Source organism: Rhea pennata, chromosome 14 (genome assembly GCF_028389875.1).
Source record: "Rhea pennata isolate bPtePen1 chromosome 14, bPtePen1.pri, whole genome shotgun sequence".
NCBI classification, from domain to species: domain Eukaryota; kingdom Metazoa; phylum Chordata; class Aves; order Rheiformes; family Rheidae; genus Rhea; species Rhea pennata.
In genome coordinates, this window is record NC_084676.1 from 16,111,557 (window position 1) to 16,135,314 (window position 23,758).

General features: G+C 51.2%; 3 protein-coding genes across 7 annotated transcripts in view; 2 read left to right on the plus strand and 1 right to left on the minus strand.

The window, feature by feature from the left end:
- The first annotated feature begins 225 nt into the window (after positions 1-225).
- On the plus strand, positions 226-4,406 carry MRNIP (MRN complex interacting protein). Of its 2 annotated transcripts, none has more exons than XM_062587383.1 (7): positions 226-331; positions 412-471; positions 1,056-1,153; positions 2,216-2,285; positions 2,608-2,747; positions 3,045-3,147; positions 3,643-4,406. In XM_062587383.1, exons 1-7 carry the CDS (start codon positions 272-274, stop codon positions 4,258-4,260), a joined length of 1,149 nt encoding a protein of 382 aa, XP_062443367.1. In that variant the 5' UTR covers positions 226-271; the 3' UTR covers positions 4,261-4,406. The 2 variants fall into 2 exon arrangements, with proteins under 2 accessions (XP_062443367.1, XP_062443368.1); XM_062587384.1 differs by having other exon boundaries at positions 3,045-3,132.
- Positions 4,407-4,968: 562 nt separating this feature from the next.
- Positions 4,969-9,313, minus strand: SQSTM1 (sequestosome 1). 3 transcript variants are annotated; one of them, XM_062587463.1, is made up of 8 exons: positions 9,070-9,313; positions 8,882-8,977; positions 7,934-8,163; positions 7,635-7,791; positions 7,092-7,178; positions 6,365-6,603; positions 5,927-6,134; positions 4,969-5,277 (listed from the first exon to the last, which is right to left on the minus strand). In XM_062587463.1, exons 1-8 carry the CDS (start codon positions 9,245-9,247, stop codon positions 5,120-5,122), a joined length of 1,353 nt encoding a protein of 450 aa, XP_062443447.1. In that variant the 5' UTR covers positions 9,248-9,313; the 3' UTR covers positions 4,969-5,119. The 3 variants fall into 3 exon arrangements, with proteins under 3 accessions (XP_062443447.1, XP_062443446.1, XP_062443448.1); XM_062587462.1 differs by having other exon boundaries at positions 7,092-7,181; XM_062587464.1 differs by lacking the exon at positions 7,092-7,178.
- Positions 9,314-14,744: 5,431 nt separating this feature from the next.
- The window catches only part of MGAT4B (alpha-1,3-mannosyl-glycoprotein 4-beta-N-acetylglucosaminyltransferase B), a 53,478-nt gene continuing 44,464 nt past the window's right edge, over positions 14,745-23,758 (plus strand). For both annotated transcript variants that reach the window (XM_062587229.1, XM_062587230.1), the window contains exon 1: positions 14,745-14,894. In XM_062587229.1, the coding sequence (XP_062443213.1) occupies positions 14,798-14,894 (97 nt within the window). In that variant the 5' untranslated portion in view covers positions 14,745-14,797. The remainder of the gene's footprint in view (positions 14,895-23,758) is intronic.

The window sequence follows — 23,758 nt, forward strand, 5'->3', positions numbered from 1 at the left end:
AGCCACCGTTGCAAAATGCAAACCTTTTCTTTCTTTCCTTTTTTTCTTTTTCTTTTTATTTTATTTCTTTTTTTTTTAAGCGATAGCATTAAGTCTTCGCTCGCTGTTTGCCTCGCAGGCACCTTAGCCGGCAGGTTATTGATCTTTTAAGAGGTTGCAGCGGCGGTTGCTGTGCTTGGGCTCGGCGCTGGGCGGACCGGGCGGCTAGAGGGGCGCGCTCGCCGGTTGGAGGGGGGTCACGTGGCCGGAAGGCGCGCGTTGCCATGGGAACATGGCGCAACGGTTTTGGGCGCTGCGGTGCTGCCGCTGCCGCCTCTTCCAGGTGCAGCAGGTCGGTGCGGGCCGGGGGCCGGGGGCCGGGGGCCGGGGCCGGGGCCGGGGCCGCGCCTGACGCGCTGCGTGCTCTCCTAGGCTAAGCGGAGCGGGAAGTGGAGCTGCGCCGTGTGCGGGCAGAAGCAGGCGGTGCAAAAGGTGAGCGGGGCCCCAGCCGCCGCCGCGGCCCTTCGCCCTCACCGCCGCGCTTGGGCTGCAGCCAGCGGCAGCTGCAGGCCTGACCCCCACCCCCGCAACCCCCGCGCCACGGGGCGTCCTGTGCGGTGGGGACCCTGCGCGGTGGGGAGCCCTTGGGGTGGCTGTGAGGGGCCCTGTGTGGAGGTGGTGGGAAACTCTCTGTGGCGGCGGCCGAGGGGAGCTCTGCGCTGTGGCCCTTGGGAGCCCGATGGGGTGGGATGCCCCGTGCAGACGCTGTGGGGAGCCCTGCCCAGCGGCTGTGGGGTGCTCTGTGTGGTGGGGAGCCCTTTGCAATGGGGGGCCCTGCACGGAGGCAGTGGGGCGCTGTGTGTTCAGTGGCATCCCTGTGGAGTGTGTACCTCCGTTCAGCAGGTAGCCCTGCTTGGCAGTTAGCCCTGTGCAGGTTGATACAGGCCCCACCTCGTGCACAAGCCTTCGTTCTTGCAGGCACTTGAATTACTACCTGAGGTGGGGGAGTGCACTGCCTTGCTTCCTGCTCTTTCCTTTTGGCTGCTCCTTAGGCCTTGTTTTCATTGTTTTTGCAGGTTTACGGCGAAGGGTCTGGGCTGGACTGCAGACTCCATGTCCAAAAATTAAACTTACTGCAGGGTGAGGCAGAGGAAGCCCTTAGTTGGACATCTCGGTAGAGTTTACCTGTTTGTTTCTTTTGATATGCTGCAGTTAGTGCATGTGTTTGCATATCGGGAGTCTGTTACCTAAACTAAGCTCACAGGGAGGGTTTTCTGTCCCCTGGTAAAACCACAGAATGTGTCAGTCTTGTCATTAGCTCTTTGAAGCAAATTATTGGTTGGGTTTAGCATGCTTACATGTTTCTTTTTCACTAAGATTTTTTTCAGATAAGTTTAGTTGATTAATAGTGTGTGTTGATTAGACCTTACCCATTAAAGTATATGCAGTAGGGTTTGGCTTCTTTTTTTTATTTTTTTTTTATTAGTCCTTGTTTACTGCTTGATGAGCTGACTCTGGAGGTATGCATCTTACAGGCTGACAAACTGTGCAGGTGGTATCCCAGTATCCTCAGAGAAAATACTCTCTAAGTTGTTACTGCTGGGCTGGAAAATCTGGGTAGTGCTTTCCTGTTTATTTCACTCCTGAATCTGTTTACAAAGTGCCTAATCTGGAACTGCTCTGATTGTCTGTGCAGGTTCCTTTTTACTCAAGGTTATCTTCAGAAGTCTGTCAAAACTGGTTAGACAACTTAGTTGTATATACGGAGTGCTTCAGAGATGAACCTTGTGTGGGAAGAAAACTTGGATTTTGTTCCTTTGTAAAATAGAGTCACTATTACTATTCTGAGGGCATTATGAAAATACTTTCCCTTTTCCTTGTTGATTAGGATACAATTAGTGACTTGCAGCTGTTGTCCCAAGAGGTTATATCCCTGTTATGACGATTGCTTATAATTTGTCATTCCATGATTAGCAGCTTTAAAATTGCTACTCTGTGTGTGTAGGAGGAAAGAAGGCTGCCCTCTAACTACCCAGATTTTTCTGAAGTATTTGGGTAATACATTTCGCAAAACTTTTATTTAACATCTGCTTTTGAACAGATCCCTTTTTTTTTTTTTTTTGGACATGCTTTCTATCTAAGGTCCTATCCCTTTTATGCTATGACTAGGTGATATGACAAATATAAATTGACAGAAGTGTATTCCAGAAACTTCAGTTTAAACATCTATTTCAAGGTGCACAGAAGAATCTGTAGGTGACAACAAGCATATAGCAGTCCAATATGAAGACAATTTGGTCCAGGAGGTAAGACATCTACAAAGGTGAAGTAAATACTAACCCTTAGCAAACTAAGTGAAACAGAGTGAAATTGGTGATCTCTTTATATTGGTTCATTGGTCCAGTATTTTGGATTACATGTGCTGAGATAGCGTATGTAATCAGAGAGGGAACAAGATATATATAGAAACTCTCTCTTCCACTGGAATACCAACTCTGGGAAGGTGATACAAGAATACATCCTAAATGAACTTGTGATTTAAGGCATCCAGCACTTACTTACATTATAACCCCCCAAAACAAGAGCCCTATATATTGGGTTTTTATCAGCAACTCTCCAATGTTGTAGGAAGGAAAGGCAGAAGTCAGTCGCTGGAGTAAATATCTGGACCAAGTCAATGAAACTCAGGAAGATGAGGATGAGGAAACAGGAGGTACAGAAAGGCAACAGTTCTGCTCCAAGAGGAAGAATGCTGTGGAAGAACAAAGGTACAGAAAAACTACTTTTTATTTCTTTTTCCTTTTTTTTTTTTTTTTTTTTTAATTCCTACCTTTAAATGGTGAAGTTTGGTTCAGAGGTATGGGAAGTAGTGCAGAGCAGATAGCTGAGAAAAGTACAGGCTGCAGTGAGCAACCTGACATGACCTAAGCAGGGGTTCCGTACTTGGGGGCAAAACCTCGCTTATTGATAGCACTATTCTTTTTGTGAACATCTTTGGTGATTTGTTAGTGATAAATTCTAAGTAGAGCTAATCTGTCTTTTTTGTGAATGGTTCTGTTGGCCAGGAATCACCAGAGCAGCTTCCCCTATGCTGATGTTCAGGAGTTATCGGAGGAAAATGGAGCTTTCCAGCTTGCCTGTGAAGCCAAAAAGGTTAAAACCTCTGAGGTATTTTAGTTGTACAAAATGGTTCCTACTGGTAAAACAGAACTGTCCTCCTGGCCCCTTTTGTGTCATGGTAATATTCAAATTTTGTGACAGTCTTCCTGTGCTCTTTTATTTGAATGATGGGGGAGGAGGAGAAGAAAACTGTATCATGAGTTCAACTCCGGAAGATTTTAGGCAAAAACAATGCCACCCTGTGCAAGCTAAGTGGTTGAGCCGGATTCCTTGCTGTTCTTCCCTGCCTTACTGAACAGCACCTGCATAGCATGCAGTTATTAAGGTTACTGTGATTACATGCCATGCTAATGAAGCTGGCCTTGGTCTTTATAGCCTGGAGTTCATAGCCTCATCCAGAACATCAGCCTCAGCTCTGCCTCAGAGTGGGGGTGAAAACTTGAGTGCATTTATTTGAAGGACAAGAATACTGTTCCTTTGCTGCCTCTATGCAGCTCAGCTGTGCAGGGTGGACTTATAACTGAGCTCTCCTTCTTCTTACAGCGCAAGCAATGTTCAGTAGCAGTGCCTCATCGAGTTGATGGAGATGCTGTTTGTGGAGGCAGTATGATTCGTGCTCTCTGTGAGTCTGTGGTGTCTGAGGGGAATATGCAAACCTCGGCTCTTTCTGTCAAGCCCTCAAAGTGGGAAAAATTTCTCTCATGTTCTGACAACTGTAGTGAAAATGCTGCCAGAGTCACCTTGTCACCACAGGAGGGCAGTAGAAAGTTGGGGCTGCACAACACCACTACAGCAGCCATCTTTAAGGCCAGTAGATACTCCAAACAGGCTGGAAATTTTCTACCTCCCAGTGTAGGCCCTGAGGTTAAAAAGTGCCTTGCTAGTACTGAGCAGCTTGCCTCAAAACTGCCTAGCACTCTACTGCCTGCTAATTGCCCAGATGATGAGGACGTGTTGTTCAAAGAACCTCGAGGGCCTTTGATAAGGGCAGGATCTGGTGTTTCAGATACCACTGCAGAAAGGTGCCATATGGCTCACACGGTAATGCCCATCTGCCCTCCTGCAACTACCCTTGCTAACTCTGACTCTGGTCTAAACCCCTACAGCATTTCACATGAACAGCTGTTCTGCACAGGTGATGAGTTTGATGATGATATCTGAGCAGCTCTGGGATCTTTGTCCTGGCTTTCTTGGTTGTATCCCTACAGTTTATTTTGTGATGTTGAATACTGACATGAGGTTTTGAACTGAGGCCTGTTTTTTATTCAACCCTTTCAGAATTGCACTATTAAAAGTTGTTTATTTGCTCTGCTGTGTCTGGGGGAAGACTTTCTGTGGGCAAGTACTAGATTTATGCAAGGCTGTCCTGCTATGGAAACAAAACCTGAATGGGTCAGCTTGAGCAAGAAGCTCAAGTCCCTGCTGCATTAGACAAGTAGTTGTATCTGTCCCAGTGCAATTCACAATGTGATTAGTTCCCTATTGTAAACTAAAGCTTTTTTCCTGTGCAATCTCTTTCTTTGCATCTTCCATAGCAACTCCTTCTTCCAAGGCTACAGAGCAGCCTTCAACTTAAGTAACAAAGCATTTGATTTGCTTTCAGAAGCATAGCTCTTATACTAAGGCCTTGTAACAATCCTGAGTGAAAGAAGTGCCAGGTCGCCTTTTTTTTTATTTTTTTTCTTTGACAGAGCCAAACTCTCCTTCACTTCCTTGCAGAGACAGGCCTACAGTTCTGGACTGCCTCCCTCACACTGTAAGCTGCTTAGTGATTTGCGTGCTTTTAGCCTAGTTTCTGTTGTCTTCTAGAGTACATTTTAGTGAGCTGAGCAATACAAGTATGCTGCTTAAATATTCACAGACTCATCATAGAGGTGAAAGGCAGTAGTAGTATTTATTTTTTTCCTCCATTCTACAATCACTTAGGAACATGAGACAGAAACCCTCAACAAGAAGGATGAACTGCTGGAGTTGAACTGCTGCTTTCAGTTAGGAAGAAAGTGCTTTTTGTTAGAGACTACTACAAGTGAGGTGAATGCTTAGAATACTGGATGGCATCTAGCGCTGCCCCGATGTCGCAGTTCTTTGTCTGCAGGAGTCGAGTGAGCCATCCACCCTCATCGGAGAAGCCCATGGAAAGCATCTGGGACAGTGACTCAATCAGGCGAGGGTCTGCTTCTGTTAGGAATAATTTAAAAGGTAAAACATTTTGAATTTAATTGGCAGGCCAGGGAGGGTTCCCATACCATGAAGTAGGTAGACTGGCACTAGCCCAAGAAAATTTAGGGTTACTGATGAGTATTGAGGACATGCTCTCCTTTATGCCCTAGAAAGGGGGAAGACTGAGTCAATAGGAAGATGTAACTTGCTGAGTCAGCCTTATGTGGCCTTTTTGTAGGACTCTGCTGTTGACTTCAGTTAAGTGGCCTGGCCTATACTCTTACAAGCTCCCACCAGACCAAAGTGCTCTTACCTCATAGGGTATACCAATCTAATGTGTCCCTCCTAAGCCCTCTTCTTTAAGAGCACATGAGAAGTATATGATTTAGGATACTGCTGTTTTCCACATTAGTTGAGTGGGGCATTGGTACCAGTCTAAGCAGTCAGATGTCAAGACTTAAGCTGCACATATTATAGGAGAAAGAGCACCCTATTAGAAAGTCCAGTAAGCAATAAGTGCTGCCATACTTATCTGATTGCGAGATTATGGACAAGTTTACATGAGCGTGATTTTTAACACCTCTAAACAGCTCATTCTTATACTGGGTAAGCTGACAACTCCTGAGTGAAAGTTACTCAGCTATGAAAGCCATATGCATTTGCATACCTGGTGGGAGATGTGGGTAGAGTGCAGCCTCTCGCAATCCTGTAGGTCCTGTTTGGGCAGGACCTTGAGATGGGTCCAGGGAGCTGGGACCCTCTGTCTCTGGCATTTGTAGAGACTGCAGTTCACCTGTGGAGGGATCCACTTCTTTGGAAGATAAGTGGGTCCAGTCCTCCTCACCCCCTGATGAACTGCTGGACTCACTGTGATCCTGAAATGGCAAGAAAAAAAAAACTCCAGGTGTCCCAGTACTTTCCAGGTAGGATGCACGTTCCTACTATCTGCCTTTAATATGAAAAGTTACACCCATAAGTAGTCCCAACAAAGAAGCAGCTGAATGCTCTAAAGCAGAAAGTTACTGTCAATGACTTAATTAGCTGAGATCTTCCTAGTCAATCCCACAGTGCACAGCATATTAAATGAGTGTAATAGTTCTTGTACCTGGAAGCTACCTTCTTCCATTTGTGTGGGCAGAGGATCTATCACCATGTCTTGTATCTGCTCTGCAACAGCATTTACTTCTGTAGCAGAATCTGTGCTATTCCCATCCTGTTTGGTCTGAATGTTCTGGTTTACAGTACTGCTGCTGGACTCAGCACTGTTCTTCTCTTGATGGGAAGCAGCAGGAGTCACTTTGCTTCTCTGTCCTCCATGTTCCACATCAATATCAACTTCAATACCTATGAAACATTTGAGATGGAGAAAAATCTTAAGATTTTTTTCCAAGCAAGGCCCTGAGCTTTTGTTAATCCTGGTATAGACTCATTACTTTTTCTGTAAGCCTTTAGTGTCTTATGGAACATGCAGGAATTAAGTGCAAAGCATTTTAAATGAAGAAAGTTAGCATTATTCTCCCCTTCCTCTCAAGGCATATGCTCCATACATTTAAGATGTTCAAGGCAGAAAAGTGCAAATCCATGAAAGTAAGGCACAGCCCTGAGTCATCACTGATTTAGTGTTAGTCATAAAATGTATTCCACATGGTGGCTCTGGAAGGGTATTCAGTGGATGTTCTCAGCCTAGGCATTTTTAGTACAGGGAATAAGTTGAGATTTTCAGGCTTGGCAGCATAAGGCAGTTCAGATATCAGCCACAGCAGCTCATCGCTCCTGTTAAAAGGAGCTACATCCTCTCAGGGATGGGAATGGACAAACCAAAAGTCACTTACCCAGGGGGCTCAGAAAAGCTGCAACACTCTCCCCAACATTCTTTAAGAAGGTGACATTGGGGTCCTGAGGCTGGCTGTTAGTAGAAGCTTCTAGAAGAACAATTTCTGTTAGCACACAGCAGCTCAGAGGAGAGATAGCATCTACAAAGTATATTCCTCAAGAGATCTGGGTATGTGTTTTCTATTGCTTATCTACACTACACAGGAAAGGCAATACAGAGACCTAAACTATCTCTGAACTAGTTCTGGAACAGAAGACCAATGACAACAGCATTGTTAAGGCTCATGAGCAATGCTGCAAGAGGCACATCTAAACCAGGGTAGTAACGAGCTTGATCCAACATAGCTCTCAAAAATCAAGTGCCATCTCTGTATTCTGATCTACTGCATGGGCCCTCAAGACATGAAAAATAGTAATTATTTTAAGCTATTTAGATTAGTTTGTGGGTTTCTTTCCACCCAGATTCCAGAATTCCACACATGCTGCAAAAGCCTCAGCGACTCTGGCTCCACCACCTTGTTTACCAGAGCATCTCCTCTTACCTTGCTCAGTGGGTGGACTGGAGGCTGCAGCACTGGCTTGGGCTTGTTCAGAGTTTTGACAAGTTGCTGGAGGAACAGGATATCCCCAGCGATGCATCCATGGGAAGGGTGGAATTCCATGCCTCATTTTACGGAGCCAACGTCCTCGAGGAAGCCACTGTGAAGAACAAAGCTCACATGTCTGTGTTCATACAAACAGTTTCTGAGCAACTGGAACTAAAGGCATAGACTTGGTTTAGCAGCTTTCATGGAAAATCCCATTTGTTAATCTCCTTCCATAGCAGAATGACTTTGCTCACCTCAAATGGATTTAGCAGTGGACTCTGAAACATCACCATGTTGTGCTCCTTGTGGGTGCCCTTACTCTCACAGGTGCTGCACAAGTCATAGTCTGGACAGACAGTGCACTTGAACCTAGCACCCACCACTGGTCCTTCACAGCCATCGCAGATCACATTGGGATGCACCATATCACGGGGAGGCTCCTGGCTGCATTGTGCACGATGTTCCCGCTTGCACTCTTTTTTCTCTATTAAGGAAAGAGGACTGTGTCTAGAACCAGGTTACTATTTAAAGGCTGGGAATCAGGCAGGGGAGAAGGGAACAAGCAGCACTTGTTACAGCAGTGTTGACTTACTAGGTCAGTTTATTTTTATGCTGGCTACCAAACACAAATAAGAGAACCTGAACCAAGTGTGAAGTGGTTTCCACAAGCTACCTGCTCCTTGGTCTGAGCATGCCTTATCTCTAAGGGATTCTCTTTCCACATTTGTATTAAATTAATAGTGCACTACCCCATTTGGCTTCTTCCTTGTCACTGCATGGACAAAAGGCTTTGTAAAAGGGAGCTAAGAAGTGCCAGGAGGCTTAAAATGCACAAGGGGGGACAACAGTGATGGTGTGTGTGACTCATTAGATGGACTGCAGGCAATGCTTTGTAGGTATTTAAATCAACACTAGGCAGTAGGGGGGGAACCAAGCACTGATAAACGGGCTGAAATTCAGACTTAACGTATCACTGTGAATACTGAAGAGATGAGTGCCAGTCATGTACTTCCAGGGAGCCAGCGCAACTGCACGACTGAAGAAAGCGGTGGGTTCTGCGCTCAGCGGCGAGGGCTCCCGCCCCGCCCGGGCCGGAGCGGAGCGCGGCGGGCCGCGGGCTCGAGCAGCCCCCCAGGGCGCGGGCTCGGCCTGCGCGGCGCCGCCGTGCCCAGGGCCGGCGCGGCCGCGGCGGAACGCGTTACCTTTGATGTAAACGCGGAGGACGCCGTCCCGGACGTAGGGCAGGGCCAGCTCCAGCTCCTCATCGCTGGAGAAGGCGATCAGGTCCCCGTCTTCATCTGCAGAGGGCGGGAGCCGCATTCAGAGCCCCGCGCGGCTGCCGCCAGCCCTGCCCCGCCCGGCCCGGCCCGCCGCCCCCCGGCCCGCTCACCCTTGTAGTGCATGCGGAAGGCGGGCGGCGGCCCGGCGCGCAGCACGCCCTGGAAGAGCTCGGCGACGCGGTCGTGGACGGCCTGGTAGCGGGCGGGCGGCGGCAGGGAGAAGCGGCGGATCTCGCGGGTCGCCTCCTCCTTGCCCAGCAGGTAGGCTTTGACCGTCAGCGCCGCCATGGCTGTGGCGCAGCAGGAATTGCTTCGCGGCGGCGGGCGGGCGGGCAGAGCTCGACGCGGCGCGGCGCGACGCAGCCGGGGGCGGCCCGCAACGGCCCGCTTTATAGCGCCGCGCCGGGGAGGCCCCGCCCCCGCCGCGCCGGCCCCGCCCCCGCCGCGCCGGCCCCGCCCCCCGCCGCGCCGGCCCTCCGCGGAGCCCCCGCCGGGGGCCGGCCCTGGGGCGCAGGCTCCGCCCCCTCGCCCCTAGTCCCCGCCCCCTCGCCCCTAGTCCCCGCCCCCACGTTCCAAGGACGCTCTTCAGCGTCCACGCTCACGGCCGGCCCCAGCCCCCAGGCTCCGCCCCCCGGGCCAAGGCTCCGCCCCCCCGGCCCGGGTGCTAGGCTGGCGCCGGGTTCTAGGCTGGCGGGGGAGCCCCGCGGGGACCAGGCTCACCCCAGGGCCAGCCGCCCTCCAACCCCCGGGCCACGCAGCCTCCCCTAGATCCGGGCCGATGATCCCGGCTGCTGTGGCAGATACAAGGGCTGTTGCCCCTTGTTAAATCACCTGCAGCAGCAGCACGTAGCTGCAGGGACTCGAGTTTGCTCCTGCTCTGCCGGCCCCGGACCAGCGGGGATGTATCCCCAGCCATCCCCGCACCTCTGGAGACCCAGGAACACGTCCCCGTGGAGGAACCGTGCTCAGGGCCCCGCAGCTGCCCGGCTGAGCAGGCCCCACGGCCGCCCCACTGCCGCCACCGCCAGGCACGGAGCACGGCCCTGGAGGGGCTCAGTTTTCTCAGCACCGCTAGAATAACTAACCTGTCAGCTTACAATCTTCCCCAAATCCTTCTTTCTTTTTTTGAAAGAGGGCTAAAGATAGGAGAATAAAGACAACGGACATTATGGATGATGTTCTGGGGGCTTTCCAAGGCGGATGGCAGTGGTATTTTTCTGCAGATCGGATACAGTTGACAGGCCTCTTAATCAGGCCACGGGAGAGTCCAGCTGGCAGGCAGTGCTCCCCGCACCTCCAAGTGTGATTAAATAAAGCTGGATCAATGATTATTAGGTTCCTAGTTGGTGTTAATTTCCTCTCACCCAAGAGCCTCACTGCTCTGACTTTCTGTGCTATATTTCTTCATCTGAGATAGTAACAATTTAGGAGAAACTGCATCATGATTTACTGTGTTTTGAAATAGAAAGTTGAAGATTTCATCTCTATGGTGGGAAGGGAGTTTATTTCTTGACCTGAATGTGTGTTTAAACAGCTGGTTTTATACAGAAATGTTTGGCATACATGCAGCAATTCTGAGGCCTTGGCATTTTCTGGGAAACTGCGTTCTCGGTAGATAAAATTGCCTTTTTTAACTTCGAAGATCCACTTTGTTTTCTAGCTATTTCCCAGCCGCTTCTCCAACCGGAAGCGACGAGTTAGACGGGAGAGGAGGTCAGGGATGCTGCGCCGGGAGTGATTCAGCACGTTCAGCAGCGCTACGTTTTGCAAGGTCTGCGCGCAGGCACGACCCGCCTTCGGGGCGCGCGCTGGGAAGGCGCCGGTGAGAGGTGCCGGCCTTGCTGCACCGAGGCATCGCCCGGGTCCCGCCGCCGCGCCAGCCGCCTCCCGTCGCCCGCTGGCGTGCAGAGCCAGCCACGAGGCCGTGGGGAGAGCGTCCCCGCTGCTGGCCCGCCCCAGCAGCTCCTGCCGCTGCCGCCCCGCCGGCCCCGGCACGGACCCTGCGGCTCCCTCCACCTAAAACCCAGCAGTCGCTTCTGAAGTCGGTGGGTCTTTTCGAGGTAGTTGTGGCCCCGAATTAACAAATACGCCAGTAATTATTAAGAGATTTCCCCGCACTAAGCCCAGAAGCCTGAGTTTTGATCAGGGTGAACTTTAAGCCAGTTGGCAAACGTGGAAAGGGCCAAAAGCCAGAGGGAATTTCCTCTCCGCGGCGGGTGCGTGCTGAGTCACTCGCCTTGCCCAGCCTGACATCATGCACTTCTTCAAAACACGAAGAAAACAAGGCTTTAACCCCCCCTTCCCCCCCGGTCCTTAGCTGAGCTCACCGGTCACGGGGCACCGTGACTCACCGCCTCGACGGGGCGGCCGCGGGGGCCCCGAGCGCTGCGGACGCGCCGGCTCCCTGGGGCCGCCGCGAAAGCCCCGGGGCTGCGGGAGGGGGGCCGCCGCGCTGCTGCTGCTGCTGCTGCTTTCGGGATTTCTCCCGAAATCACCGCTTCGGCGGGGCCTCGGGAGCCCTCCTGGGGGCCCCCGGGCTGCGCGGGGTAGCCGCGATCGCCACCTGCCGCCACCCGGCCCCTCGGAGCCCTCGTGCTCCGAAGCTTTGCTGGGTGCAGAGAAGTTTCTCCCTCCAGAGCACAGAGAGGAGGGAAATCAAGCTTTCTTCTGTTTTCCCGTTTCTGAGGCCAAGTGTTTTGGAGGGTTAGCTCGTGTCCTCACGCAGGACGTCTCCTTCAATACCGTTTGTCATTGGTGTCGTGCAAAACTGCTTTAAGCGCAGAAGACTGGCGGACTGATTTTTTTTCCCCCTAAGAGGAGCAGAGACAAAAAAAGTGGCCGTTTAGCAGGCACAAAGTACAACCGTCCTGCGCGTGTCATGCAGATCCGCAAGAATTTGGTGTTTCCAAAGGTGGGAGGGAACCTGCTGCAGCCTACAGCGACTGCTGGAGGTGAGCGCTGCTCCGCAAAGGCCACTCGTGGCTCTTGCCCTGAATTAAAGCATTAGCGCATTGGCACATCTGATGTAAACACCCTGCTGTAAAATTCAGCTTACATTTCTAGGCATCATTTGGAAGCACGTGTAGCAGAGTAAAACGAGTTACGGTGACGTGCAAGCACAGCCGTGTGTAAAGCAAACAAGAAATTTTGTTTGCTTTACAAGTTACCCATTTGCTTAAAGCAGCCCTGGGAAGGACTGAGCGTGACCTGATCCCATACAGGCCAAACTCCAGAGCTCTCTGGAGAGCTGGATAAAATCAGCTATAAATCCGGGTTACGTTTTACATCTGGAAGTAATGCATGTTTTCTCTTTTTAATTTTTGTCACAGCCTGCCGACCTGAGGATTGCTATCAGGATGCATTCGGCGGAAGACCCTGGTTTCTGCAAAGTGCTCGGCGTTGCCGGCATCGACTGCTCAAAGCTCGCGAGACGGGCTCGGGAAGCGAGGTCGCTCTGATTATTCGCATCGGGGTTTTGTGCCTTTGCAGCTCACACTTTAAACTTGGCACTGCAGAAGCACCAAGAGGGCTCAGAACTTTTTAAACAGAGCAACTGCCAAAACTGAAGCGGGAGGGAGGGACTTTACAAGAATAAATATGAACTTTGTAGATCTGAGATAAAAATTGTAACTGCCAGCATATTGCTTCGTTGCACATTTTTTCCAACAGAGCCCAAGGTTTTTGATGTGCAATGGTAGTATGAAACTCATCCATTTCTTCCAACTTTTAAGAAGACAAAAGCAGAAATTATATGAAGCTTTATCCTAGGGGAAGAGTGTGATTAATTGTCTTGGAGAAATTATTAATGTTATTCTTTTCTCCTCCGCTGCGGGTGAACCCACATCCCCAGCGACAGGAGCATTTTGCACGTATGAAAACATCCGAAGTGCTGAAACGCGTCACCTTATTTTGCTGAACTCTGTAACGGCAGAGACCTCTTGTGCCTTTCCCATCGGCAGCTGTTATTTGCCAGCTGCCTCTGGAGGATTTTTCCATTAATTCCTGTAAACCTATTGCTACTTCCCAGGTCTAACTTGTGGATTTAAGAGGAGAAGAAAGCGGTGCTCAGCTCTTGTGGGTTGCTGTGGCTCCCAACATGCCGTCTGTGGGACGACCTGATTTGCAGCGGTCTCAAGAGCGATGTTTTTTTTGGGGGGAAATCCCAAATTTGGTGCTGCGCCAGGCATCGGACCCTCTGGAAATGGCTCCCAGGACCCGGAGCGATGCAGCCAGCGGCCCCGGGGCCCCTGCGGCGGTTAATAAACTGCCCGCGCCGTCCGACGCCGGGCTCCCTCTGCCGATCTGCTGGGAGGAAGCTAAACTTGGTGTTTCTGCCCCCAGCTGCGCTGTGCAGCTCCTTGTTGTCGGTAACGCAGTAAAGCTGGGCCTGTTAACAGAAGAAAACCCAAGCAACTTAATAAATCTGATTTATCCTGCCCTTCGCGCTGGCAGCAGCTCAAGGCTGCGGCCCCGGCGTGCCGGCTGCTTTGGGAGAGCGAGGGGCCGCCCCGGCGGCGATGCCCCCCCGCCGTCGATTCCATCTCCAGAAACGCCGCGTGCCGTTTCCTTAGCTAACACCAGAGGATACTGCAAAGACGCCGGGAAAACGCGCCGCAAGGGCGCAGCGCCGCGGCCGGGAGCCTCCCCCCGCCCCGCGCGGGGCCTGGGCGCAGCGCCGCGGCGTCGGGGCGTCGGGGCCGGGCACGCGCCCCTGCCGGGGGGGCTCTGCACACTGGCACTTGTACATGGGGGTCCATGCAACCGGCCCCCCCCCCCCCCATATGGGTCCGCCTCTGCCGTGCGGACGCCAGCGCAGCCACGCACGCGCGGAGCCAGGCGCGCGTGCACGGGGACACGCTCCCGTGGCCTGTGCACGCCTCGACGTGGCGGTGCACGCACACTTCACGCCCGGGGCCTGTGCACACAGCCTGACACACGGAGGGGCAGGCACGCACCCCGCACACACACAGCGACCCGGGCGTGAAGTGCGACCCGAGCACACACACGCTCCCAGAGGTACAGGTAAACACACACCCCTGCGGAGCCATGCGCGCACACACACACGCATGTGCACATACAGCCCCGTGCACATGCAGGCACACACACACACACAGACCTGTGCACAAACATATACACATTCACATGTACACACATACGGACTTGTGCGCACACACAGCCATGCACACACACACACACATATACAGACCTGTGTACGCACCAGCACATGCACGTGCACACACGTGCACACACCAACCCCTGTGGAAGCATACACACACAGAGCTGTGCACACACATGCACACTCATACAACCACACACACACATGCACTCAGACACGCCCTCACACACACATTCACACACTCACACGCACTCTCACACACGCACAGTCGCACTCATAAACATGCAAAGCTCACACAATTACACGCCCACACACACAATCACACTCGCACACAATCACACACACACACAAATCTCGCACACTCACACCCCTCCCACCGCCCCAGCCGCCCCGCAGCCCCCCGGACTCCCGCACGGGGGCGCCGTCGCCCCACGGCACCTCCCCCGCCACGGCCCCGCCCCCCGCCCGGGCCCCGCCCCCTCGGCCCGGGCCCCGCCCCCTGGGCCCCGCCCCGCCCGGGCCCCGCCCCTCGGTCCCGCCCGGGCCCCGCCCCCCGGGCCCCGCCCCCGGCCCCGCCCGCCCGCCCGGCGCGGCGCGGCCCGGCGCGGAGCGCTGTATGCGGGCTGCGCGCCCCGCTCCGCGCTCGCCGGGGCCCCCGGGGCCGCCCAGGCCGCGCCGCGCCGCGCCCGGGACATGCGGCCGCCCCCGCCGCCGAGGAGGCGATGAGGCTCCGCAGCGGCACGGCGCTCACGCTGCTGCTCGGCTGCCTCTGCGCCCTGCTCTCGCTCTCCTGGTACGGCGCCTTCGGTGGGCACAAAGGTAAGGGCGAGCCGAGCCGGGCCGGGCCGCGCCGCGCCGCCCTCCCCTCCCTCCCCTCCCCTCCCCTTCCTCCACCGCTGCAGCGGCCACGCCGGGGCCGCGGCCCCCCGCCCCGCGGCAGCTCGGCTCCAGCCGGGGGAGATGCCGGGCCAGGCCGGGCCGGGCCGGGCTGGGCCGGGGGAGCCGGACCTGAGCTGGTCGCGTCCCGCAGGATCTCGCCCCGCAGGAGCCCCTGGGACCCGCTGGGAGCCCGACCCAGGAGGATCCCGTAGGACCCTGTCGCATCCAGACCTGGGGGGATCCCATGGGATCCTGCGAGGTTCTGACCCTGCAGGATCACAGAGGACCCCTTGAGATCCTGGCCTGGAAGGATCCTGCAGGACCCCGTGGGACCCCGTCCCCGCAGGACGCAGGTGCCCTGGGTCCGGCCGTCCGGCCCCTGGGCAGGAGCGCGCGGTGCCGGACGCCGGAGCCGCAGGTGGGCTGGGGAAGCGGATGCCTGGTGCGGACACGACCTCATCCAGGTGGAGAGCTCCTTGGCTTTCTTCTTTGCGATGCACTTCTTCCCCCTTTCCCTTCCCCCAAGTTTATGGCAAAAAGCTGCGTGGGCAGTAGGAGCCACGCAGTTTAAATCCTCGCGGAGAAGTTGTGACTTCGGCAGTTCAGAGGAGTCCCCTGGGCCCTTGGGTGCTGGGGAGGTTTCTGAGGAAATGGGGTGAGCAGAGAGCTGGGTTTTTGGAGCAGTCAGCTGCCCTGCCGCAGTCGCGGTGGCTTTGAAGGCAGTGCCCTCCTCTCTGCCAGCACCTCAAGCGCCTCGAGGCGGCGGCCAGGTGCTCGTAAGTCCCTCGCTTGCACGTGGGTTGGGTCCTCCAGTGCAAGGGCTCTCAGCATCGCTGAGGCTGGTTTCACATCAAGTTCAGCAGTGGTGAGCCTGGGATTTGGGTCCTTACCCTGGCTTGGTCACAGAAGAATCCTAGCGTAGATATTCCTGAGATGTTCACCACTAGCTTCTTCTGACAACACAGTTGTCTTTCCCCATCTTGTCACTCGCTGAAGTAACGCGCCAGATTTATACTGGACTGGGGGAAAAATTGAGGTAGTTGTGTGTGCGTCTGTCCTGGGCAGTGGTGTGCAGACCTCTCACGCTCGTGTTAATTACACAACTCTTCCAGACGCCGTTAAGGCCAGGCCGCCTGGCCCGTGACCCTCTCCTTCCCACTCGCCGTTTAACCAACCCTTCTCTGCAGCTCCCGCGAAGCGCTGGCCGTGACTTGCTTCGCAGGGGTGACCCCGTGGCAGCTCCCGCGCGGCCGCAAGGTGCGGCGAGCGCAGCTTGCGTGGCCGGTGGCCGCGCGGGAGCTCCTGGGAGCCGGGCAGCCCCGGTGGGAGGTTTTGTGGACCCCCGTGGACGTGGCGAAACAGGCCAGAAGGGAGATGGACCTGCCTAGGTGCACATCTGGCTCAGCTCTTCCCCGGCCGCGGGGCAGGGGCAACTCCAGGCTGCTGTGGTCCCCTGGCTCGCGCCCACCAGCCACTGCTGGGGAGCTCCTCCGGGCCTCAGCTTCGAAGGTCGGTTGCTTTGGCTCCTCTGCCTTACTCAGCAGCTAAAAGGTTTTCCTGCTGCGTTGCTGACACGGTTTAAATCCCGTTATAACTGCCTCCCTGCAGAGGTTCGGATGGCAGGAGTCTTGCATTGTTTCAGCGCAGGAGTATCTCCAGCTGTCTAAATGGTAGCCCTTGCTGATGGGATTTTAGCTGGACAAAATGTTTGCACAACCAGCAATGCTAGACCCTGGGTAAAGTACATACAGGCAGAGGAGTACCCTGGAGAGCTGCTTGCGCTCACTGCTGACCAGTTGAACTCTGAGCAGTAATTCCTGTTTTCTGAAGTTGGGTGGCCTACATAAAAAGGCAGATATGCTTAGAAAGTGATTGCAGAAAACAGATTATTTTTAAACCTGTATTTAAAGGATAATCAATGCCTGGACCATGTTATTCTTTGACTTGCTTTTATTTTCTAACAAGTAGCTTTTTTTCCTATTGCTCATTTAAGTGCCAAAATAGTAACGTTGGGGTGCAACCGTCTCCGTCCTTTTTGGTAGGACCATCCCTTGGATACGTATTTTCCTCTGACAGCAACAACGGGTTACAAATAACACGGGTCAGCCTGTGTCAGCACAGCAAGTTTCCTGCTATTATGGTCATTTACGTATCATGCCATCAGAGCTGGAGAGGACCTTGAGAGGTCATTCAGTCCATCTCCTGCCCCTACACAGGATCAGTGATACCTAAGTCCTTCCTGACAGATGTTTATCATATTCATTTGTAAAAACCTCAAATGACAGAGATGCCTAAGCTCCCCCAACAATCTATTTAACATTTAACAGCCCTGCTGTTAGATTTTTCTTTAAATGTAAATTGAAATTTCTTTTCCTTCAGCTTGGTTTCATCATTGCTCTTCTTTTTCTATTTATTGGACACATGCAAAGAAGTTCATTCTTTCTTTCCTTGCAGAACCTTATTAGATACTTGGAAATCACTACCATGTCTCTTAGTCCTTGTTACTGTAGTTTGAACCATGGCAGTTCCTTTCATCGTACCTTTTAGGTCATATGTTCTTGGCCTGTGGTTGTTCTTGTGACTCTTCTGGACCATCATCTTTCTTGGAGAGCGATGCTTAACTCGGGATACAGAACGTAATTGGCTGCCTTACTGCTCGGGAGAGCACGGGATTACTTCATGTCTTTTATATACGATGATCCTGTTTATGCATCCCAATGTGTTTCTGTTTTACTTTGCTGTAGATAACTCATATTCAATTTTTTTTATCCCTTCTATACTTCTTTCCTTGCTATTCATGTCTCCGTCTTCTATTTGTCCAGTTAATCATTCTCACCAAAACACATTACTTCACACTTGTTCTTGTTGAATTGCATATGTGATTTTTTTTTCAGGCTTTTTCTCCTAAAGTGTCAGGATTGTTCTGAATTCTGATCCTGCCCTCCCGCATGCTTGCAGTCCTTCTCAGCTTGGTATAGCCTTCACATTTAATCATCATGTTTTCTGTGCCATCAGCTAAGTTGTGAATAAAAATACCAAACAGTATTAAATCTGAGGCAAGTTCCCATGGCATCTGGTTCAGTAAGGTCCTCCAGGCTATGTTCAAAGAGCAATGACCAATTCACTGACAGTTTTCCCAGCACTGTTGTACCCATCTTATGATAGTTTAGTCCAGACCATGCTTCCCAAGCTTTTTTGTTGTTGTTGTTTTTTGAGAGTGTAACATGAGCCAGGATCAGAGGGCTCTGTAAAGGCAAGGCAAGACATCTACTTCTGCTCTCCTGCATACAAGTCCTATTAGTGGGTCACAAGATCTATCTTATTTTTCTAAGACAGATTTGATGTGATTTGTTCTTGATAAACAAAGGTTAGGTCTTGCTCAACTCCTTGTTGTCTTCTAAGTACTTCAATTGGAGTTAAGCTGATTATTCTATGATTTCCTGGATCCTCATCATCCCCATCCCTTTATTTGTGTAAGACGGGCTTTGTGTTTGCCAGTCTTCTGTAGCATCATCTGTCCCCATGAGTAACTGGAAGCAATTCCCAGTGATTTCTAGCTGTTTGTGTTATTGCATTCTGGCAAAGGCTGGGATGTTGTCCCCAGTTGCCTCAGATGGGAGATAAAATAATTTTAAAACATGTGTAAGGCATCCCAGAGCCTGCCTGTCTTTGTCCTCCCACTCTCAGTTGGGAGGACAATACAGTTAAATGAAAGAAAATAAAACAGGTCAAACCAGCTGTAGAGCTGCTTTTCTATAACGAATTCAATGTTTATGTACCTGCTAATGGTGTTTTACTGTGATGTGGTTATTAGTGAAGTTTTGACCTCTTGGTCTGCAAAAATGAATACTCTCTTGATCCAGTTATGAACAAGATTTGAAACAAGTCTGCTGGAGTGAAAGGAGAAGGGCAGTCTCAGATAACACAAGTGGTCAACCAAACTGCTTATATATGAAAGCATTAAAAATCACCAAGAATTTGAGTGGGGCAGCGTACTGAGGCTCTCTGTTGGGATTTGGTGAAGTGTGTGGAAATCTAACAGCATGTGTTTGTCCTCCACCCTTCTTCGCCCCACCACAACCCTTCCAGAAGCTGGGCAGACGGAGTGGCTGGGACTTTGCCTGATCACCTGTTATTTTAGCTTGGAGTTTGGCTCCTCGATCCTATGGTTGATGTAGTCCAATTACAGTGACTGGTGGATGTCTGTCTTGTAGCCAGAGCTTAATTTGCTCTTTTTGGTGGTTTTAGGTTTAAGTACAATTTAACTTTCGACAAACAACCTCCTTGAAAGAAACTCCTCTGGAACGTGTGATCATCAGGTGGGACTGTAGGATTCAGCTTTGGGAAGTGCCCTACAGTCAGAGAATTAATCCTTTGGGAAGGCGTAAGGAAGTTTTGGCAAGTTGAATCGCTGGCACGCAGTAGGTGGTGATTATAAGGGATGTTTTACTGAGGTCTCAGTAAAAATAAGAAGCTTTTATAACTTTCACATGTGCAGATGAGATGGGAGGGGACAAATTTAAACTACTTGCTATTAAATTTTTTTCTTTCAAGTCATGAAAATCATTCAGCTCTCCTCCATAAGGTTGGACCTCATCTTGACTGACCGGCCGGTCGCATACCTTGTCTCCATCCCTTTGCAGCCTTTCTCTTTACCCTGGCTTTCCATTGCAACTTACCCTAAAAGCCATAAAAGCAGCAGGATCTTTTTGCAGTTTTCTTTAGGTGTTTTATGTCTTTTGAATTGAAGAGGAAATTCTAAATCTTGACAGTAGATGAGACCAGCTGTCTTGTAGGAAGCTCCAACTGCTCATTCAGTTTACCCTTTCTTGCTTGGCGCGTGAGGAGCTCGGCTCTAGCTGTCTGCCGTAAGCATCCGTGCTTGTGCAGCTCCAGCAGCTGTGGCTCACGAACGGCTGAATCTCAGAATCTCAGATTGGGATAAAGCCCTTGTGTATGAGGAAGAAAACTTTTTTTTTTTTTTTTTTTTTTTTTTTTAAGGAGACTCGACATACTGCTCCTTAGTGGTGCATGTTGAGGTTGGGGATTTAACCTCCAGGGTGCAACTCCATATCTCAGAGTAGGCTCCATATCCAAGTTTCCTGTGCGGGCTTCTTTGGCATTTTTTTTTCCCTCAAATCTTATTGGTTTATAGTTATCCAGTGCCAGTCAGCTCTACGTCTAGTTCCATCATAAAGCTTAAGTTGCAGACATCTCTACGCATGTAGATTTGCCTAGGAATTTCATATGCGCCGCATGCAGTGACTTAAAACCAGTAACACCGATTTTTATCGTGCAGTACTTTGGATGCTCATATCACACGAGTTGTTCATCCTGTGGGAGTTGCAAAAGCGTTTCAAAATAGATGCACGCAACTCCATTAGGGACCTGCTGTTCACGTTCTGCGGGGGTGTCTCGGTGCTCTTCCGAGTGTGTGGTCTTTCTCTCTTGCCTTGGTTAGGCTTCAGGACCAACAAGTATCAAATTTTGGGAGGCAGAAGAGGGAGGGAGTACGAAACCTAGCGACACTTTTGTTCGTTCCAGCTGAGTTAGTGGATGGAGCGAAGGCAGTAACAGCGCTGAGTCAGGAGGAGCGAGCGTGTGTGGGGAAAACAAAATTCAGCTAGAGCAATGTCATGCATACAGGTAGGTAACTGGAAACCAGCTGGGTGGCGGACCGGGGTGCAGAAGAAAAGCCTGTGTGTGTCAGCGCTCCCAGCCGTGTGGCTGGAGCTCTCTTCTGCGTTGTCCGTGGCTGTAAAACGCTGCCTTCCCGGGTTACGCTGGGAGGGCCCGTCTGAAGACGAGCACAAGATTTCATCCCCGATTCCAGCTTTCAGGAGCTATAGGCGAGGGTCTTCCTCCGACCTGTGAACGGGAGGAAAAGAGAATTTCTCACGCGGGCGGCTGGTAACGGGATACGGGGGTATTTATTACGCTTGGCGCAGGGCCGTAGCTGTGGAGCCAGCGTTGCTCTGATTCCCCTTGCAGCCGGGCAGGCTCAGACAGCATCGCTGTAAAGAAGTGGCGCTTACTTGGCGGTGCGGGAGGGAGGTGGCATTGCACCCTGCGCGCGCCGGGCCGCGGGCTGCTGAGCGTCTTCTGCGAGAACTAGACTCGGGTGCAGTGTCAGGCCTGGAGGGAAGCTTCTCTGAAGGAGTTTACAAAGTCTTATTGTATAGTGCATAAAAACCATGAACACTAATCCTCTCTCAAAGCAGCAGAGGCGAAGTGTATGATATTGCTAAATAAGGATTGCACCTTCTGTTGCAGTACCCAGAAGTTCTGCTGCCTTTTCATTTCTGTTACCCAATTCCCATATTGAACAGCTTCCTTTGAGGCCTTGGACGCTGGTGGCAGCTAACATGCTGTCAAGCATTGCAGATAAAAGCCCTGGTTGAAGCCGGGGTGTCTCGCCATGTTGAGGTCTGACCCAGAGCTTAGTGGCAGGAGTGAGGATGGCGGCTCCGATGTGCGCTTCTGGTGTCCGAGGAAGTACAGGTGGGGACTGGGCTAAGGAGCCGTAGAGTTTAGAAGGCTGCTGTTAAAATGCATGAGAAAGGAGATGTGCGTGAGCATTTCTGAGAGCCTTTACTTGGTCTTTGTGGTATACCGTGTAATTGGTGGCTGGAATGCATCAGCATTTGCAAAATTACCTTGCATATGGTTTGACCAAATGCATCCCAAGAGTGAGTGATGTCATGCAATCCGTTGATATGCGTTTATCAGGATAAATCTTTCATTGTCTGGAGTCAACAGTATTTCTGGTCTTACTTCTTTGTAGTTGTTGTTGGGTTTATAAACTGTGCTCTTGATCTGTACTTTTGTGTGCACCTTCTCAGATACCCTCGCTGCTCCAGCTCTAGCTATGTGATGGAGTTTAAGTTACTAGAAGAGGATATTCCCATAACTAGAATAGTGTTCTGGGGCTTAGGAGACTTGGAGGCAGATCCTTGCTTTGCTGCATCTCTCACAGTTTTGGGAAAGCCACTCAGCTGGTTTTATGCCTTGGCTCCCATTTGCTTTATGGGATAGTGACATTTCTTGCCACAAGGCTTTGGAGGACAGTTGTGCTTCCTATGAGAATAGCAGACAGGGCAGTATGGAGGAGAGAAGCAGATGGGGGAGGAATGCATAAACTCAATTACACCAGGTACTTCTCTTGGTTTACTTCCGTAACAAAACCGTTCCTAATTTGTGATTCTATTTTATTCGTCTGAAAGAAATCGTTGATTTGTGCTTATATCCTGAATGTTCATTGATTATTCACTTAGTGTTTAAGGTAAAACAAATCTATAGCTTACTAGTTTAAGTGAAGCTGCCAGTCATCTCCGGACAGTTTGAAGCCTAATAAATTACAAAGCTTCAGTGATAAATTTGGCCAAAGTGCTGGCAGGCTCGTGCAGGTAGCCTTTGGTTCCTCGCTGAATTAAGCACAGCGAATTGTATCGACTCTCCCTGCTCACAAAAACCAAACTAGCCCCCAGAGAAGTAACGATGTGCGGGAACGCTAGCAGACGTCCGTGGTGTCACGTAAGGCAGTCCGGCTCGGTACTGAGCTGCGCGCCCGCGCACCACTACCCCGCGTGAAGGTGCTGGCCAGGCATCGCCGGGAGACCGCGGTACGGACCCGAGATCCACGGCTGCGGGGCTGCTTGGGGTGAGAGCAGAGAAGAAAATCTGCTGGTGTGTCCAGCTCACAGCGGGAGTAAAGTACAGTAATGGAAAAATGTGAACCTGCTTAGGGTTGGGTGGCAAAAAGCCTTTGCATAACTTTGTTTCAAGAACATAAACTTAGTTCTGAAGTTGGAAGCATCTAAATACTTGTCCACCGTTGACGGCAGTGAGTGCAAGCTGAGATTTGCAGGCCGGGGGTTGAGAAGACGGGGTTAACAAGAAATCGGTTCACCGAAACTCTCGGCTATTCCAGGCAGCTCGCTGTGTCTTGCTTTTCTCTTCTAGCCATTGGATTTAAAAATCCTGGCGATGAGGCTGAAACGTCTGTAGAGCTAATGTCGCGCGAGCCGAGCGCTGGGAAGGGCCCTTGTCCCTCCGCAGTTACGGTGCTGCCGGCTGCAGATTTCCCTGCTGGTGCCCCTGGGGCCGAGCAACCCGCCTGAAAGTTTTGGGAAATAAAGTTTTACGTTTTGTGTGAAGATTTTCAATGCCGTTGTTATCACGGCGATTCTAATTTTGGAATTCTGGCTTTTTGTTTTCCCGCAGATGGGAATTGGGCTCGGGGGCTGGCGAGGGCTGCCGTGTGGGCAGAAGTTACGGAGCAAATTAAAGGATCGTGAAAGCTATTAAAATAAACAAAGGGCTTTTGCTGGGGCTCGAAGGTTAACTCTCTTAGAGAGAGGCTTTTCAGGGATTGCTGATCAAGCATCTGTTTAATAACTTCCTGATTTGTGAAGATGATTGTTGCCTTTGACAGGGAAGTGCTTTTTCTTTTTTTTTTTTTTTTTTTTTGCATTTTTAATTTTAATGGAAGTGTGTGGGGGAGGCTTTTTATTCATTTATAACCTTTTTTGCTTTGTTTTTTGAGCCACCGCTTAAAAACGACTCATGTCAGGCTTCTGTTGTGAAATCAGAGAATCTGGGAAGGGCAGATTTCTATTTTAAATAATCTCTCTTTCTGCATTAATCGTTGGCCGCTTCTCCTGTTTCTGTCCTGGTGTCAAGTCACACTCTTGTCTCCGAGATCAGTGCATCGCCACGGACGCACCTCTGATGCACACAGATAGCACTGTAACTTCATCTTCTCTTCTGCGTGACCCTGTCTGGGAATGACTCTGCTAATATTT

What these genes read in the sequence shown, in the direction of transcription:
- SQSTM1 (XM_062587462.1), bottom strand. Translation starts at nt 9,247, where the DNA reads ATGGCGGCGCTGACGGTCAAAGCCTACCTGCTGGGCAAGGAGGAGGCG. An exon ending in CTTCCGCATGCACTACAAGG is followed by an intron (nt 8,978 to 9,069) that starts GTGAGCGGGCCG and finishes CGCCCTCTGCAG; the next exon opens with ATGAAGACGGGGACCTGATC. An exon ending in CCTCCGCGTTTACATCAAAG is followed by an intron (nt 8,164 to 8,881) that starts GTAACGCGTTCC and finishes TTTCCTTAATAG; the next exon opens with AGAAAAAAGAGTGCAAGCGG.
- MRNIP (XM_062587383.1), top strand. Translation starts at nt 272, where the DNA reads ATGGCGCAACGGTTTTGGGCGCTGCGGTGCTGCCGCTGCCGCCTCTTC. An exon ending in GCCTCTTCCAGGTGCAGCAG is followed by an intron (nt 332 to 411) that starts GTCGGTGCGGGC and finishes GTGCTCTCCTAG; the next exon opens with GCTAAGCGGAGCGGGAAGTG. An exon ending in GCCCTTAGTTGGACATCTCG is followed by an intron (nt 1,154 to 2,215) that starts GTAGAGTTTACC and finishes ATCTATTTCAAG; the next exon opens with GTGCACAGAAGAATCTGTAG.